This window comes from Panthera tigris, chromosome E2 (assembly GCF_018350195.1).
Source record: "Panthera tigris isolate Pti1 chromosome E2, P.tigris_Pti1_mat1.1, whole genome shotgun sequence".
In the NCBI taxonomy this organism is placed as follows: domain Eukaryota; kingdom Metazoa; phylum Chordata; class Mammalia; order Carnivora; family Felidae; genus Panthera; species Panthera tigris.
In genome coordinates this window covers 3,530,135-3,548,759 of record NC_056674.1, presented here as the reverse complement: position 1 = coordinate 3,548,759, position 18,625 = coordinate 3,530,135, and the positions used below count along the sequence as shown (strand labels likewise).

The 18,625-nt window shown below is 48.2% G+C and overlaps 1 protein-coding gene across 26 annotated transcripts; it reads left to right on the top strand.

The window, feature by feature from the left end:
* The first annotated feature begins 8,932 nt into the window (after positions 1 to 8,932).
* LOC102960453 (leukocyte immunoglobulin-like receptor subfamily B member 3) lies at positions 8,933 to 18,347 on the top strand. 26 transcript variants are annotated; one of them, XR_006211711.1, is made up of 14 exons: positions 8,937 to 9,398; positions 9,555 to 9,590; positions 9,772 to 10,056; positions 10,203 to 10,505; positions 10,730 to 11,026; positions 11,240 to 11,542; positions 11,856 to 11,906; positions 12,819 to 12,935; positions 13,265 to 13,307; positions 13,385 to 13,422; positions 13,604 to 13,659; positions 13,920 to 14,033; positions 14,419 to 14,929; positions 18,188 to 18,347. XR_006211711.1 is itself a non-coding variant. In XM_042968221.1 (14 exons), the coding sequence occupies exons 1-14, from the start codon at positions 9,365 to 9,367 to the stop codon at positions 14,806 to 14,808; spliced, it is 1,869 nt and encodes a 622-aa protein (XP_042824155.1). In that variant the 5' UTR covers positions 8,946 to 9,364; the 3' UTR covers positions 14,809 to 15,217. The 26 variants fall into 26 exon arrangements, 24 of the variants coding, with proteins under 24 accessions (XP_042824157.1, XP_042824150.1, XP_042824148.1 ...); XM_042968221.1 differs by lacking the exon at positions 18,188 to 18,347 and having other exon boundaries at positions 8,946 to 9,398; positions 14,419 to 14,463; positions 14,662 to 15,217; XM_042968222.1 differs by lacking the exon at positions 18,188 to 18,347 and having other exon boundaries at positions 8,947 to 9,398; positions 14,422 to 14,463; positions 14,662 to 15,217.
* The last annotated feature ends 278 nt before the right edge of the window (positions 18,348 to 18,625 follow it).

Genomic DNA, 18,625 nt, shown 5'->3' with positions numbered 1-18,625 from the left:
AATTCTAAGGAATGGATGTTTTACACCATGTGCATAACTTGAAACACACCCAAATATATACCTTTCAGACATTTCTGAGTGGTACCAGAAATTGACTTGCACAAAAAGAGAGACGTGCCTTTATCACTGGATGGAATGACTGGGCATGGTAAGGGTGTGAGTTCCCTGTAAGCGAATTTATAAATGTGACTGAGTCCCCAAAATATACCCAGGAGCTCTCCTCAAACTAAGCAAGTTGATACGAAAGTTCACACAGATAAACGAAAACAGAAGAAGAGCGAGGAAAAAAGCAAAGTGCAGGTATGGACGTAGGAGTGGGCTGGCTCAACCAAAGTGACCACGTGATTAAAACAAGTTGCTGTCGACACAATGATAAACAGAAAAAAGCAACGTGATATAAAGTTCAGATGTAGACTCCAGGGCATATGGAAATTTAGTATGTGATAGATACTAACGAGATGGTGTATCAACTCACTGGGGCAAAGATGGGATTGGGCAGAAAGGAATGAAATTAGACCCATAGGTCACACGGTACACAGATTAAACTCCAGATAAAACAGATCTAAATGCAAACTAGGCGGCACCTGGGGGTCTCAGTCGATGAAGCATCAGACTCTTGATTTCTGTTCCGGTCATGATTCCAGGGTCGTGTGGGCTGCACACTGACAGCCCAGAGCCTGCTTGGGATTCTCTCTCTCCCTCTCTGCCTCTCCCGTGCTCACGTACTTTCTCTCTCTCTCTCTCTCTCTCTCTCTCTCTCTCTCTCTCTCTCTCTCTCTCCCTCTTTCAAAATAAATAACAAACATAAAAAAAACCCCTAAACATAAAATAGGTGAACAAATGACCCACAAAGGCATGTGAAGTAAACATGACTTTCAAGATGTAATTCAGTTATAGGCCAATTCTCAATAAAGCTGAGAAAAATAAAAAAGAAATATTAAAAAAAAATAAAATATAACTCAAAATGCAGATGTAGTGCCAAAAAAATAATGGAAATAGAACTACATAAAAATAAACATATCTTAGGGCACCTGGGTGGCTCAGTAGGTTAAGTGTCTGACTTCGGCTCAGGTCATGATCTCACGGCTTGTGGGTTCAAGCCCCACATCGGGCTCTGTGCTGACGGCTCAGAGGCTGGAGCCTGCTTCAGATTCTGTGTCTCCCTCTCTCTCTTCCCTTCCCCTGCTTGTGCTCTGTCTCTGTCTCTCTCAAAAATAAGTAAACATTAAAAAAACTTTTTTAATTAAAATAAACTTCTTTTCATGATACAAAAAATAAGAAAAAAATCAAAACATAGGTGGAAAATCAAATATGTATAACATATATCAAAGATTCTGCATATATTTATATGTATATGCATACACATGTATATGAACATTATATATGTAGATGTCAATTATTGAAGAAAAATAGACACATGGCAAACTATGTGAATAGGAAATTAATAAAAAAGATTAAAATGGCACTTACTATGATGAGCACTGGGTAATGTATAGTAGTGTTGAATCACTATATTGTATACCTGAGACTAGTATAACACTGTATGTTAACTATTATGGAATTTTTACAAATACCAAAATAAAAATAAAAATAACTTAAAAAAAAAAATAATAAAAATAAATATTCAGAATATTTCACAACAACAAAAGGAATAATCCAATGCCTGTGCTCTATTCTTTTCCAAATTAATTTTAATATTTTCCATGAAAATGAACACTCTTTTACAGCACAAAAATTAAAAAAAAAAGAAAATGGCACTTTAACACAAAAGTCTGTTCAGATTTACTTCTATAAAAAATGCAAATTTAAACTAAGCCGAAATGTTATTTTTTTCTATTTGGCAAAAAATAGAAACTTGCCAACTTGGTTTTACAAATCTGAGAAGGAACAGAAATGCTTTCATATTGTTGGTAGGAATGCAAAATTGAACCCAGACCCTCAAAGTTCTATATCTTTGGGAAATACCAATTTCCTTAAAATAAAGGGATTGTTGGGGCGCCTGGGTGGCTCAGTCGGTTAAGCGTCCGACTTCAGCTCAGGTCACGATCTCGCGGTCCGTGAGTTTGAGCCCCGCGTCGGGCTCTGGGCTGACGGCTCAGAGCCTGGAGCCTGTTTTGGATTCTGTGTCTCCCTCTCTCTCTGACCCTCCCCCATTCATGCTCTGTCTCTCTCTGTCTCAAAAATAAATAAATGTTAAATTTTTTTTTTTTTTTAAATAAAGGGATTGCTTTTTTGTGGAAAAAGAAATTGGACAGTTCACATTTAGGGGAAATTGTCATTATTTACCAAAACACCATATGCAAATTACGCTTTTGCCCAGGAAATGCCCTCCAAAATATGAGAAGATATATCCCAAGGTTACTAATTGAAGCATTATTTGTACTGGTGAGCTAGTGGGAAATCGAGCTAGATAAACTGTAAAGGTAAAAGACAATAGAAAATTATCTTCTTTTTTTTTTTTAGAGTATAGTTGACCCAGAACGTTATATTAGTGTCAGGTGCACAAGAGAGTGATTCAACTCCTCTGTATGATAGGCTGTGTTCATCACAAGTGTAGCTGCCCTCTGTCACCACATGATGCCATCACAGCATCATTGACCAGATTCCCTACGTTGTACCTTTTATTCTATGACTTACTCGTTCCGCAGCTGGAAGCCTGTGCCTCCCTCTCCCCTTCACCCCTTTTGCCCACCCCCCACCCCCATTCCCTTCCCCTCTGGCAACCACCAGTTTGTTTTCTGTATTTATAGATCTGATTCTGCTTTTTGTCTGTTTGCTTATTCATTTCTTTTGGGTTGTTTTTGTTTTTGTTTTTGTTTTGATTCTGCATATAGGTGAAAGCATATGGCATTTGGCTTTCTCTATCTGACTTATTTTACTTTGCACAATACACTCTAGGTCCAACCATGTTGTGGCAAATGGTAAGATTTCATCCTTTTCATGGCTGAGTAACATCCCATTGTGTGTATCTGTCTATGTACACATCACAGCTTCCTTATCCATGATTGGGTTGCTTCCGTATCTTGGCCTTTGTAGATAATGCTGCAGTAAACATAGGGATAAATATGTCTTTTTAAATTAGTGTTTTTATTTTCTTTGGGCAGATACCCAGGAGCAGAATCACTGGATCATATGGTAATTCTATTTTAACTTTTTGAGGAACCTCCATACTGTTTTTCACGTGACTGCACGAGTTTGCCTTCCCACCAATAGTGCGTGAGGATTCCTTTTTCTCTGCATCGTCGCCAACGTTTGTTGTTTCTTGTGTTGTTGATTTTAGCCATTCTGACAGGTGTGAGGTGGTATCTCATTGTGGTTTGGATCCGTGTTTCCCTGATGATGAGTGACGTGGAGCATTTTTTCATGTGTCAGTTGGCCATCTGGATGTCGTCTTTGGAAAAGTGTCTACCCATGTCTTCTGATCATTTTAATCAGATTATTTGTGTTTTGGTGTTGATTTGTGTAAATTCTTTTTTTCCCCCCAATATATGAAATTTATTGTCAAATTGGTTTCCATACAACACCCAGTGCTCATCCCAAAAGGTGCCCTCCTCAATACCCATCACCCACCCTCCTCTCCCTCCCACCCCCCATCAGCCCTCAGTTTGTTTATATATCTTGGATATTAACCCTTTATCAGAGACATTATTTGCAAATATCTTTTCCCATTCAGTAGGTTGCCTTTTTATTTTGTTGATGGTTTCTTTTGCTATGAGAGCTTGTTACTGTGATGTGGTCCCAACGATTTAATTTTCCTCTTGCCTGAGGAGACATAGCTAGAAAAATGTTGTTATGGCCAATTTTAGAGAAATTACTGCTTGCGTTCTCTTCTAGGATTTTTATGGTTTCAGGTCTCACAATGAGGTCTTTAATCCATTCTGAGTGTATTTTTGTGCATGGTGTTAAGAAAGTGGTCCAACTTCACCCTTTTGCAAGAAAGTTATCTTTACGTAAACTGAATTTTAGGGTGAACTGTTAAATGAAAAGAACATACTAGTAAAGAGAAGAAAAAATGGTGCTGTAAGAACATCAGATATCAATATGAAGATATGGGGGAATCAGAAAGCCCAGATGCCGCTGCTTATTGTGGAATATTAGGAGCGGCCCCTGGGTGGCTCAGTCCATTAAGTGGCCGACTCTTGATTTTGACTCAGGTCATGATCTCATGCATGGTTCATGAGTTCAAGCCCCACATCAGGCTCTGTGCTGACAGTGTGGAGCCTGCTTGGGTTCCTCTCTCTCTCTCTCTCTCTCTTCTCTCTCTCTCTGTCTCTGTCTCTCACTGCCCCTACCCTGCTTGGGCTCTCTCTCAAAAATAAATAAATACACATTTTTAAAAAGAAAGAAATACCAGTAGCTCTAGCTATGTTTCATAGGCATTTAAAAACAGTGAAATCCACAATATTATTTATATAAAAATGAATACCTCTGGGAGAAGAGAAGGCATTTGCTTCAGCATGATGGTCAGTGGCTGACAGAATCAGCTGGTGGAAATTTCATGGGGGAACGTGATACGTACCTAGTCTCAAACTAGCTCCCCACAAATCAGTGACTGATTACAAAGGGCTAATGGCAACTTCACTGTGGACAAACCTGGGGGGTGCCAAAGTTAAGCAAGTTCTGAAAGCAAAAATCCCAAGAAAAAATGAGGACAACGTCGCTGGAGTGGTACTCCACCCCAAAATGTACATCCCGAATCTAAACGTGAGGTGCCGTCGGACAAACTTCTTCTTTCGTGTGCACCATGGTTTCTTCCTCTGCAGAGCCTACCCCTTCTCATCAGCCCTCAGTCTTCTCCATTAACCACGCCAGCCGTGACCAGCAGCTGCGAGGAAAGGTGCTCAACGTCTACCACCAAAGTGCAGGGGGAGCCGGTCACCTGGGCAGGAACCACAAACCTTCTGACTGTCCAGCTCTGAACCTGGCTCCGGGCACTCTTCACTTGATGGCACATTTGGACAGCGCCTGCAATGCACAACTGTGTGCTTATGACAGGTAGAAATGGTTACCTGAGAAAGGAGAAGTCCACATCACATTTGGGACCACTGTAGGGACTGACAAATGGGGAAATAGCTGTTCTGCTTCCTGTAAAATTTCAGTGTCAAAATGTGGACAGAGGCGGAGGGTAATGATGCCTACTCATGCACCCTCTTGCTCAGTGTGGCCTTCCAGGCTCTGTCCCCTGGCCCCTCCACACAGCCCGGGGCCGGCAGGAAAGTCACTGAGGTTGTGAAACTCACTGCTGTACTCTGTGGGGAAGGAAAGTGAGTCATATTTATGATATCACTTTGTACTTTTAGAATGAGCCTTGAATTCCACTTTATTTTTTTTTAACATTTTTATTTATTTTTAAGAGACCCAGAGAGACAGAGCATGAACAGGGGGAGTGCAGACAGAGAGGAAGACATAGAATCCAAAGCAGGCTCCAGGCTCCGAGCTGTCAGCACAGAGCCTGACGTGGGGCTCGAACCCACAAACCGTGAGATCATGACCTGAGCCGAAGTCAGATGCTTAACTGACTGAGCCACCCAGGTGCCGCCTTGAATTCTACTTTAAAATTCCCCTCAAATTTATCTTCTTGGTGGTGTGTTACCAATTTACTATTCATTCACAAATAGTCTAAGCATTGGCGATCACCTAAGCAAATATTATCCAAGCATTAATAATGTGTTTGTTTGCTATATAAACGTTCACGTATTATCTTTCACATGCTGGAGCACAGTGTGAGGTCTGCTGATGATTCAGCACTGAGAAGATGTGGCTTAGAATTCCGTGGCGGGGGTGGGGTGGGGCGCCTGCGTGGCTCAGTCGGTTAAGCATCCGACTTCGGCTCAGGTCACAATCTCACAGTCCACAGTCTGTGGGTTCGAGCCTTGCGTCAGGCTCTGTGCTGACAGCTCGGAGCCTGGACCCTGCTTCGGGTTCTGTGACTCCCTCTCCCTGACTCTCCTCTACTCGTGCTCTGTCTCTCTCTCTCTCAAAAATAAATAAAGATTACCAAAAATTTAAAAACCAAGATTTCCACGGGGCAATTTGTTGCTGAATTCCTTTTGTTTGTCTACAGAGTCATTATAACAAATTCTGAAATGCACCCGCTATGCTGTCAGGGACAATTATTTACGAGGCAGGGATAGACAATCTATGTGTTAATAGCATAAAACACATAAAAAAAATCTATGTGTTAATAGCATGTTAATAGCATGAAGTGCAAAATTAGTCACTTCCACGAAAGTCCTAGACACCAGGTGAGATTATATTGGATCTGTAGGTGAAGGGGAGCCTAGCGGGGAGGGATTCAGGAGACCGTTAGGCCGAGATAGGAGTGGAGAGTCACCAAGAGAGGCAGATTCAGATCTGGTATCTACCCTGAAATGGGAAGTAACAGTAAGAATTTCTGCGTAGGAGAAATGGGGATGAAGAGCTCTTCCCAGGAGAATCTGTTTCTCCAGAGAGGAGGAAGTTAGGACCCGCGCCTCATGCACATTCACGTTTTGGAACGTGTGTTGGAAGTTGAGAGCGGATGGTATCGCCATGCCCTGCGTGCAGGCTTTTCAGTTTCTGAGCATTTTGTCTCCCCTCACTTGAGAACAATGCCATTGCCTTCTTTACTGGTAAAATAGTAACCTCTAGTCTCCTGCGGATTTTTTTTTTTTTTCCTAAAAATGCATTGTTGACCTTACCATTTGGTTATAAATATTCAATTACTTCTGGAGACCCCCAAACTACTGATGTCTGAGTGGGCCAGTGAGAGTAAAGGCATAAAGAGGAGGTGTGATTAGTGGGTCCCTGAACCCACCCTTGTAGTTAGTTTTCTAGTTCTGGAATCTTTTTTTTTTTTTTTTTAATTTTTTTTTTAAACGTTTATTTATTTTTGAGACAGAGAGAGACAGAGCATGAACGGGGGAGGGTCAGAGAGAGAGGGAGACACAGAATCTGAAGCAGGCTCCAGGCTCTGAGCGGTCAGCACAGAGCCCAACGCGGGGCTTGAACTCACATACTGTGAGATCGTGACCTGAGCCGAAGTCGGACGCTTAACCGACTGAGCCACCCAGGCGCCCCTAGTTCTGGAATCTTTAGGCGGCACAGATATCCTCAACAACGGGCAGTGGTTTTCTGACACGTGGAGTAAGAGATTTGGCAAAGGAAAGGCCATGTGGAAGGCTCTGGAAACACGTCTCCCTACCGAAATAGTGGAACGAAGGTAATTCTGCACTCTTTTTTAAAAAATATTTATTTATTTTTGGGGGGAAAGCACAAGCGGGGGGAGGGGCAGAGGATCTGAAGCGGGCTCTGTGCTGACAGGCTGACAGCAGTGAGCCCAACGTGGGGCTCGAACTCATGAACTGCGTGATCATGACCTGAGCTGAAATCAGACGCTCAACCACCTGAGCCACCCAGGGACCCTGGTAATTCTGCACTCTTGAAGAGATTGCACAGAGTTGCACCGCTATCGAGGACTCAAAAAGATACAGAGGTAGGTGTCTCAGACATCCCCACTCAACTTGCCTACTTGGTTTTCACGGAAGGCATAGACGGGCCTTGGAGAAGCAGGCTCTTGTGTGTCAGGTCATTCCAGTTTCCACTTCTACTCCATCTGAAGACCCATAGAAAAAACCCACCAATCCCCTTGGCACCTGCTGTGCAGCTCCTGACTGGTGGGTTTATTTTCTTGGCTCTTTCTGTAAAAGCCATCAGGTTCAGTGTGTGGTTAGCCGTCAGGGCCAGTTGTATGCTGTCACTGTCCACATTCGGGGCCACGTTATGTCTCCAGCCCTGTGTTATCAAGGCTGTGGGGACCGTGACTGCCCCTCCATTACACAAGACATCACACAGGAACGCACCATGCTGATTGGATCTGTGAAACAGGGAGTAGCAACTCTTCTAGGTGCTTTGTAAGAGTTTGGGAAAGAAATCTCCCCAAATCTCAGGTTCCTGCTGCCTCGGTGAAATCTCTAGGAGGACAGCTGCCTGAGGCATGTTGAGAGATACCCCATCCAAGGTGAAGACTCATTGCTCTGTCTCATCCTCCTGCTAATGAGACAAAAATTCACTCCCTAGTGGGCCAACTTGGGAACGTGGAGACCACATACAGCTCCCTGGGCTTGCGACCTCCACCCACTTACTGAGTGTCTTGAGAGGCTGTTGGCTTTGAGTGGTGAGAAACAAGAGAAACCCTTGCAGTGGGCCCTGGCCTGAGTTGCATGACTGAAGACATGCAGTGGGGTTTGGAGCACCTGTGGCAGATGAGGTCAACATCCTTCAGCAGAGAACTATATGGAAGAAGGAGGGCATAGATATTAGAGATTTTGGAACCACACTATGCCATTTCCGTAGAGAACTAGTCTCCTTTGTGAAAGACCTTCTGGGGTGCTCCTGGACTCCAGTAGACACAGAATGTCTGGACATGAGTCATCATAAAGGTCCTAATGAGTGAAAGAAGGAGGCAGGGGGTCAGAGCCAAAGAAGTGACCCCAGAGCAGGTGGAGTGATGTGATGTCCTGAAGATGGCAGGGAAGATGTGAATGGATTCACTCCTGGGGCCTCTAGAAGGAACACGGTCTGGGGCGCCTGGGTGGCACAGTCGGTTGGGCGTCCGACTTTGGCTCAGGTCATGACTCATAGCTCGTGAGTTCAGGCCCCGCGTCGGGTTCTGTGCTGACAGCTCAGAGCCTGGAGCCTGCTTCCGATTCTGTGTCTCCCTCTTTCTCTGCCCCTCCTCTGCGCTCTCTCTCTCTCTCTCTCTCTCTCTCTCTCAAAAATATACATTAAAAAAATAAGGAGCACAGCCTGAGGACCCCCAGATTTTAGCTCAGGGGTGTCCATTTCGGACTTCAACCCTCCAAAACTGTACCATTGTAAATCTTCACAGTTTTACCCACTAGCTTGTAGTGACTGGTTATGGTAACAACACAACAGGAAAATAATACACCAGATACTCCGTTTTAAATTATGTTTCTTTTTTAGTCTGGGGGTTTTGTTTTGGTAGTCTGAGCTCTGCAAACTAGTTTGAATCAGTCCTGTCCAGTGATGTATTTCTGGGCCAGATACATTGCAAATACTTAATAAATACGTGTTGAAGCTTGGGTAACAAGGGGGTGACCAGGAAGACAGGCCAGGAAGACAACAGTTTATGGATCAGGTGAGGCCTCGGATGTGGTCAAAATATCTGCAAAGCCTGCTGCCTTCTCCAGCCTCAGCCCTGGGGAAATGACAGCCAGGCTGTTCCCCTTCCTGCCTGGCTGCTGATGTGACAACCCCATGACCAGGCAGACCAGCCTCCGAGTGGCCACACCCTGTGCTCTGTCTGTCCTCCAAGCACCAAGGTCCCTCCATCTGCACAACAGGGACAGAGGCAGGAGACGCCATGACCCCCAACCTCACGACCCTGCTTCTCCTCGGTGAGATCTCAGGAGGGGAGAGGACGCCCTAGTCTGGGAGGAACCTGCGTCATAGCCAGGCCCTGGGCTGTTAGAGACCCCAAGCACAGGAAGCTCTGGGAAGGAGGGGTTCTGCTCAGGATTTGGGGCAACCCTCTCACAGGAACTCTTTTCCAGGGCTGAGTGTGGGACCCAGGACCCGAGCTCAGGCAGGTGAGTGTGTCCCCAGGTGTTCCATCCCACCTCCTCACTGAGGACAGGGGTCACCCACCAGGCAGCTGGGAATGGAGAACAGCAGTTCTGGGCGGATGGAGAGGGGACGTCTGGGGTTTGGGGCTGAGCTGGGAACTGGGGATGGGGAAGGTCTTGTGACCCAGCCTCTGTTTCCTTCCAGGGACCCTCCCCAAACCCTCCCTCTGGGCTGAGCCAGGCTCTGTGGTCCCTTGGGGTAGCGCTGTGACCATCTGGTGTCAGGGAATCCTGGAGGCCCACGAGTTCCATCTGGATAAAGACGGACACTCAATGCCCTGGGACAGACAGAGGCCACTGGAGCCTGGGAACAAAGCCAAGTTCTCCATCACATACGTGAGAGAGCAGTATGCAGGCCGATATCACTGTTCCTATCAAAGCTCCACTGGCTCCTCAGAGAGCAGTGACCCCCTGGAGCTGGTGGTGACAGGTGCGAGCCCCCTCAGGGTCCCCGCCCCAGGCTCTGCCCTCAGGGAGGGGGTCTGCTCCCAGAGCGTCTCCCTTTCAGAGTCCAGCGCTGGGCATACTATGGGGGGATCTGGGTCCTATTTAACGTGTCCCTTCCTCCTCTCCTAGGTTTCCATGCCGAACCCACTCTCTCAGCCCTGCCCAACCCCATGGTGACTTCAGGAGGGAAGGTGACCCTCCAGTGCACCTCATGGATGGGATTCCATAGGTTCGTCCTGATGAAGGAAGGAGAACCCAGGCCCGTCTGGACCCTGGACTCCCAGCAACCCACCAGTAGACAGTTCCAGGCCCTGTTTCTTGTGGGCCCTGTGACCCCCCGCGCCAGGTGGACATTCAGATGCCATGGCTATTTCAACAACACTCCCCAGTTGTGGTCACAGCCCAGTGACCCCGTAGAACTGCTGGTCTCAGGTGAGGGAGTCTGATTTTTGTTGCATCCATGTTTTGACCACCAGACAGGTTATGGAGGCTCTGCTTCCAGGGGAGCCCCAGATCAGAGGGTGGGGGGAGGAGACACGGGGATCTCACAGGTCAGAGAGACAGAATGTGAGAGACACTGAGACCTGGGGGTCAGGACAGGAGAAGAGAGGTTTGGGGAGAATCTGCTCCTCAATCCACGACTGGTTGTCTCCCAGGTGTGTCCAGGAAGCCCTCCCTCCTGACCCAGCAGAGCCCTGTCGTGACCCCTGGACAGAGGCTGACCCTCCAGTGTCGCTCTGACATCGGCTATGACAGATTCGCTCTATACAAGGAGGCGGCACGTGACCTTCCCCAGCACCTTAGCCTGCAGCCCCAGGCTGGGCTCTCGGGGGCCGACTTCCCCCTGGGCCCAGTGAACAGCTCCCACGGGGGCCGGTACACATGCTATGGTGGACACAACCTCTCCTCCGAGTGGTCGGCCCCCAGTGACCCCCTGGACATCCTGGTCACAGGTGAGGGGACACGGGTTCAGTCAGGGCCCCAGACTCTGCACAGGCCCTGCTGGGGGCGTCCCAGGTGGTGGTGGCTGGGATCGGGGGTGTGGGGTCCCCAGGGAGGGAGAGAGACAGAGAGACAGGGGATGGGGAAGGGGAGAGACTCAGAGGACAGGCAGACTCAGTTCAGAGCAAGGATGGACAGCCCTTCACCCGCCTTCCTCTCTCCAGGACAGCTCCTCTCCACACCCTCCCTCTCGGTGCAGCCAGGACCCATGGTGGCCTCAGGAGAGAATGTGACCCTGCTGTGTCAGTCCTGGAGCTTTGTGGACACTTTCCTTCTGTCCAAGGAGGGGGCAGCTGACCCTCCCCTGCGTCTTAGATCAAAGTACCGAGTTGGACATTACCAGGCCAAATTCTCCATGAGTCCTGTGACCTCAGCCCAGGGGGGGACCTACAGGTGCTACGGCTCATATAGCACCTCCCCCCACCTGTTGTCACACCCCAGTGACCCCCTGGAGCTCCAGGTCTCAGGTGAGGGGCCCCAGCCCTGTCCCCTCTGTGTCCCAATGTTGTCTTCAGGGCCCTGTGCCCAAGAGAGCCCTGGGCTGAGACATAATGGAAGGGGCTCAGGGGAAGTGTCACCCGAGGGGTCCGCCCCTCAGAGCACAGGAGGGAAACACGCCCCTCCCTCCCTGCCCCTTCCCTTGTCCCCGTCACCACAATTCTCCAGGTGGAGGAGGAGGGCCCTGGGGGCCGCAGGGCACATGAGGGAGAAGACTGTAAGCAGAGACAGGGTCTTGAAGGGAAACTCCAGCCCCCTCCTCTACTACTGCCTTTCCCCCAGGATCCTCTGGAGAGCCCGGCCCCCCAGCCACAGATCCCAGCTCAACAGCTGGTGAGTCACGGTGACTTCTGTCCAGGGCTTTCCTTCCTGTGTTTCAGAGATGCCAGGGCGGCCACCAGGCTCCAGGGGCTCTGAGGCCAGGGGGAGGAGGGCTGGGGTGGTCATGGCAGAGGGAGAGGGTGGGGGCCCAGCTGGGGAAGAGGCAGCCCCCTCTGCCCCCCCGCCCCCGACCCCAGGAGCCTCTGCGGGCAAGTGAAGGTCTCTGTCAGGAGGAGGCGGGTGGGTCCATGGGAGCAGGGATTGGTTACACCGTCAGTTCAGGCACCTCTGGAGACGCTGGCTTGGACACGCCCCTCCCCTGCCTGGGCCTCAGTTTCCCCAGGTGTAAAGGAGAGAGTCGTGGCCCAGATTAGATTTCCCCTCAGTTCTGGCCGTGGCTCTGGCCCCCTCCGGGGGGAGAGGAGGGCTCACGGGGAAGCCCCTCCGGGTCGGGATTCTATGGGGACCTGGCCCTCTGCAGCGGTGGGATGACCCTGGAGGGGGAGGGACGGGAGGACAATGGCTGGGGGCCTTCAGGTAGTGAGGGGAATCTGGAAGGACCCTCGGCCCCAGACGAAGATGCTGGGACAGACCCGCCTGCAGATAAGGAGCCCAGAGCCCCAAGCTGGTGTCGGCCTGGGGGGGGGGGGCAGCATGAGGAGAGCGCAGGGAACCCACAGCCCGGGTTCCAGTCCCACCCCTGCCACCTCCACGCTGGGCCACCTGGGACACGTGGTCAGCCTCCCTGTGCCTCACTTTCCTGTCTGTGGAGTGGGGGGGCGGGGGCGGGGCGGCAGTCCCCTGCTGCGTGACCCTTGACAGGGTCAGAGGTGAATGCCCAGAGCCCAGCACGTGCCTGGCACACAGCAGGCGCGCCCAGTTAAATGGCATCACTGGCTCCTTCACGGTGTGGCTCTGTCCAAGGTCCCAACCGGTACCTGTACGTCCTCATCGGGGCCGCGGGGGCCTTCGTCCTGCTGCTCTGCCTCCTCGTCGTCCTCCTCGTCCGTCGCCGGCGTCAGGGCAAAGGCAGGAAGCCGGGTGAGAAGGGACGGGGGTGACCAGCCCCAGGGGGTGGTGGCTCTCCCGTGGGTGGATGGAGAGTGGCTCAGGGCACCAGCCAGAGGGAAACCAGATGTCGGAAAGGCCAGCGTAGAAAGACACTTCTGCGGAGTCTCACGTCGGAGAGGCTAGAAAGAAAACACGTAAGGTCGGCACCCATGTGCCAGTTGAAGGTGTTTTCCTCTTTTCCGTCTCGGGAGATGTTGAAACACGGGCAATATGTGTGAAGGGTTCCTTTCCTCTGGGATTATGTGGCGGGGGTCGTAACCTCCCAGCCCGGGGGGAGGCTGACTTCCAACTTCCTGCAGGGGCCGCAGACCCAGAGCCCCAGGACAGAGGCCTGCAGGACAGGTAACTCGTGCCCGCAGACCCCCGGGCCCCCACCCGCCTGCCCGTCTATGCCCCCTAACACCCCATCTCCTCCCCAGCTCCGGGCCAGCTGCCGCCACCCAGGAGGAGACCCTCTGTGAGAGGAGTGGGGGCGCCCCGGGGGGTGGGGGCTGGGAGGGGCTGGTGGCTGGGAGTGAGGACCGCGTTCCTGCACGTGTGGCCTCGGCCCCTCACCCGCCACTGGGGCCCCTGGACCGCGGGGTGGGGTGTGAGCCCAGGGGACCTTGCCAAGAGACACGCCCCCCTTTCTGCCCCAGCAGATGCCGCCGTGCAAGACGCACAGCCCGAGGAGGGGGTGGAGCTGGACCAGCGGGTGAGACCCCTGCTCCCGTGCAGACCCCGAGGGCCCTCCTGGTGCCAAACGTAAACCAACGGACACTCCTGTGTCCTCACATCACCCGGTCGTGGCGGTGTCCCACGGGTGCCCTCTCCCTCCTTGGGCACCCCGGGGCCTCTTGCCGTGACCTCGTGGGACCTCCCGCATGCCCCCCGTGACTGGTCCTCACCCGCCGTCGGACTTCCGGTTGTTGGGGTGCTCGCTCAGGTCTCAAGAGGGTGCGTGAACACCCGCAGGTCTCTAGGCCCCGTTCGTTCATTTGCCCGGCAAATGTGCACGGAGAGCCCACCGTTTACCAGGCCCCACCTAGTGCTGCAGGCACGACAGTGAGCAAACCTGACCCACGCTCGGTGAGCTCACCTTGTGGGCGACAGACCATATGCGAGGAAGTGGGCAGTGTCCTGGAGTGCAAAGCGTGGCTGGGGAAAATAAGGCAGGAGGTGGGGGTAGCAGGCGCAAAGGTCCTTAGGCAGCAACGTGCGTTTTCAGGAAGGTGGGGGTGACGGCCATGTGGTTGGAGCCAAATGAGCAAGAAACAGTGTCAGGAACAGATTCAGAGCCGTAGGAAGCACCCAGATGCCCCAAGGCTCAGGAAGTCCCTGAGGAGTCCACCAGGAGATTGACCTAAGCTGCCTAAAAGTTCGAAAGCATCACTCTGGCAATAGTGTGGAAAACTCACCGAGGCTGTCGAGTGGGATCAAGGAGACGAATCTCCCCCTCACTGTCTGTCTCCAGCAGGACGCGGAGGATGGAGACCCCCAAGGAACGACGTATGCCCAGGTGAGCCACTCAAGATCAAGACTCAGTCGGGGACCGGCCACTTCTCCTTCCCCCCTGTGGGGGGGATTGCCAGACACAGAAGACAAACAAGCAGAGGAAGACAGGCAGATGGACAGTCAGGTGGGTCCTCTCTTCTCCAGGCTCCCAGGCTCCCCCCACGCTAACCACACACCCCCCCTCTCCCTCCGCCCACTGCAGGCTGCCGCATCTGACGCCCCCCCAGATGTGACCTACGCCCAGCTGAACCGCTTGACGCTCAGACGGGAGACGAGTGCACCCCATTCCTCCCAAGCCGGGGAGCCTCCAGCAGAGCCCAGCGTGTATGCTGCTCTGGCCATCCGCTAGCCCAGGAAGGACCCACACCCCACACTCCAGGGAGGGGACCGCGGGGACCCCAGGAGGCGCGGGAGCTGCCCACAGAGGCCGCCTAATGGCCCCGGCCAGCCTGGACTCCTAACATAGACCAGTAAGAACTCCTGGGACCTTCTGGGAGTGACCGGATTCTGCCATCAAAGATAGCTAGAGCCCCTACATTTTGGAAATAAAGCAACAGACTTCTCGATAATCCGTGAGCGAAATGAGAAACCCAAAATGGAAATGGGAGAATGCTTACGCTGAATGATAATGCAAATGTTACACATCAGACCTATGGCGCAGGAAAATTAACAACCAGGAACGAATATATTAGAAAAGAAAAAGCCTAAAATTAACAACTCAGGCAACAAGAGATGTTGGCAAGGATGCGGAGAAAGAGGATCTCTTTTGCGCTGCTGGTGGGAATGCAAACTGGTGCAGCCACTCTGGAAAACAGTATGGAGGTTCCTTAAAAAACTAAAAATAGAACTAACCTATGACCCAGCGATTGTGCTAGTTAGGTATTTAGCCAAGGGACAGAGGTATGCTGTTTCAAAGGGACACATGCGCCCCAATGTTTACAGCAGCACTATCAACAATAGCCAAAGTATGTAAAGAGCCCAAACGTCCATTGATAGATGAATGGATAAAGAAGATGTGGGGTGTGTGTTTGTGTGTGTGTGTGTATATGTGTGTGTGTGTGTGTGTGTGTGTGTGTGTGTATGTATGTATATGTATATGTATATATATATATATATATATATAATGGAGTATTACTGGGAATTCAAGAAGAATGAAATCTTGCCATTTGCAACTATGTGGATGGAACTGGAGGGTATTATGCTAAGCGACCTAAGTCAGTCAGAAAGACAAATATATTATTTCACTCATGTGGAATTTTAAGATACAAAACAGATGAACATAAAGGAAGGGAAGCAAAAATAATAATAAACAGGGAGGGAGACAAACCATAAGAGACTCTTAAATACAGGGAACAAACTGAGGGTTGCTGGAGGGGAGGAGGTGGGGGGCTAAATGGGCAAGGGACATTAAGGAGGACACTTGTTGGGATGAGCACTGGGTGTTATATGTAAGTGATGAATCACTAAATTCTATTCCTGAAATCATTTTTACACTATATGTTAACTAACTTGGATGTAATTTTTAAAAAAGAAGAAGAAAGGAAAAGAAAAAAGCCTAAAAAGTCAATGATCCAAGTTATCATACCAAGAATTTAGAGGAGGAAAGAAGCAAATTATTCCAAATGAAGATAGAAGGAAGGAAATTATAGTGATAAGAGTAGCTACTAATGAGGACGAACAAAAAATAAAGAAGAATCAATAAAGCCCAAAATGTTCATTTTTTAAAACATTAATCACATTTATAAATCCTAGTCAAAATGGCCAAGAGTGGGGGGCACCCATTATCATTTTCAGGAGGGCATCACATCCTACAGACTTTAAATCAATAATAGAACATGATGATCGATTGTATGCCAATATATTAGAAAATGTAGATGAAATGAACACAATCCCCAAAAATACAAGTTTCCAAAATGATGAAGGATAAGTAGAAAATATGTATCACCTTATGTATACATTAAATGCATTGACTCTGTGATCAAAAATCACCCCCCAACTGAAGTGTGAGGAAACTGACAGAAATGGAGAGCAGAATGGTGGCTGTCAGGTCTGGGGGTGCAGAAATGGTGAAGTGTTGGTCAAGATTATAGGTATAAGATTAAGAGATATATAGTTAGTTCTAAGATTATACATTCTGGGGATCTAATGTACAGCATGGTGACCATAGCTATACTGTATCATCTTGAATGTGGCAAAGAGGGTAGATCTAAGATGTTCTCATCATATAAAAAAGGCAGCTATGTTATGGGATGGAAGTGTTAGCTAATCCCATAGTGATAATCATCTTGTAATATATACATGTGTCTGTTGAGGAGGCTTCATTGGCAATTTCCTCCAAACACTTACAAAACACACACACACACACCAGAATTACACAAGCCTTTCTTGAGAATAATAATAAAAAAAGGAAGTAATATTTTATCAGGCTAGGAAAATATTGACACCAAAGCCTGGAAAGGAATTTATAGAATGGGAAAGGCACGGAACGATGTCTCACATAAACTTAGATGTAAATCTCTAAACAAAACATTCACAAATAAGATTCAGCAGTATATAAAAAGGACAATACATCATGACCATACTGGATTTTGCAGGGGAGAAGAAGAACAGAGTAGCTTAAAGTATTAAAAATCAATCAATATAATCCAATACATTAACAGAATAAGTTAAAAAAAATGACCATCTCACAAACTAGTGGTTGCCAGAGGGGAAGAGGGTGGGGATGGGTGAAGCAAATGAAAGAGCTTAAAAGGCATAAACTTCGAGCTATAAAATAAATGAGCCACAGGGATGAAAAATACAGCATAGGGAATATAGTCAATAATACTGTAATAATTTTGTTCTGACGCTAAATAACTACGCTTCATATAGTGAGCATTTCATAATGCATGTAATTGTTGAATCACTATACTGTTCGCCTGAAACTAATATGTCAACTGTACTTTAGTTAAAAATTAAAAAAATGAAGAAATCTCAACAGGTGCAGACAAAGCTTTTGATAAAATACACCAACAATTCATCATGAAAATAAAAACTCATCAGATATATAAAAGGTTGTTTCTTAGAACTTACAGAGGCATATTTAGCAATCACCACTTAGCCAATCATTTTTAAAGGTGAGAACTTGAAGTCCTCTCTCTGATTGGAAATGATGCAAGTATGTTTCCTATGACCATTTGTATTCAGCATGGCATTGAATTTATTTAATTGGAGGTACTAACCAATTAAATGAAGCAAAACAAAGTGATAAGCACTGAAATGGATAAGAATAATAATTGTATTGCTTCAAGATTATACAGGTGTGTGCACAGAAGATAAAAAATAATATAAAGATGTATTATCCAAATTAAAAAGTTTCCTTGCCATTTGCAGTGACGTGGATGGAGTTAGAATGCATTATGCTAAGTGAAATAAGGCAATCAGAGAAGACAAATATATGATTTCCCTCATATGTGAAATTTAAGAAAGAAAACAGATGAACATATAGGAAGTAGAGGGGGGAGAGAGAAGAGAGGGAAACAAACCATAAAGACTCTTTAGAGAACAAACAGGGTTGATGGAGGGAGGTGGGTGGGGGATGGGCTAGATGGGTGATGGGTATTAAGGAGGACACTTGTTGGGATGACCACTGGGTGTCGTATGTAGGTGATGAATCACTAAATTCTACTCCTGAAAACAAGATTGCACTGTATGTTAACTAAAAAAATTTTTTTTTTTTTAAATTCCAGATTTACTGGATACATGGTCAATATTTAGGCATCAGTTGCATTCAGAGTTCCAGTTCTGGATGAAGATAGAGTAGGTGGATGCCCCCCTATTTCTTTATACCGGTGAGACTGATTATTTACTTCTGACCTCCAGAATTATAATAAATCTATGTTATCTTAAGACACCAAGTTTGTGGTCATTTATGACAACAGCAATTAGAAACTAATACAACCCCTTAAGTTTTCTTTTGATTAATGTTTGCATAGTACATTTTTCATTCTTCTACTTTTTTATGTTTTTATTTATTTTTTGAGAGAGAGAAATAGAGTGTGAGTGGGGGAGGGACAGAGAGAGAGAGAAGGAAACACAGAATCTGAAGCAGGCTCCAGGCTCTGCACTGTCAGCACAGACCGCGATGTGGGACTTGAACTCACAAACTGTGAAATCATGACCTGAGC

What these genes read in the sequence shown, in the direction of transcription:
- LOC102960453 (XM_042968214.1), top strand. Translation starts at nt 9,365, where the DNA reads ATGACCCCCAACCTCACGACCCTGCTTCTCCTCG. An exon ending in GACAGAGGCCTGCAGGACAG is followed by an intron (nt 13,308 to 13,384) that starts GTAACTCGTGCC and finishes TCTCCTCCCCAG; the next exon opens with CTCCGGGCCAGCTGCCGCCA. An exon ending in GGGTGGAGCTGGACCAGCGG is followed by an intron (nt 13,660 to 13,919) that starts GTGAGACCCCTG and finishes GAACACCCGCAG; the next exon opens with GTCTCTAGGCCCCGTTCGTT.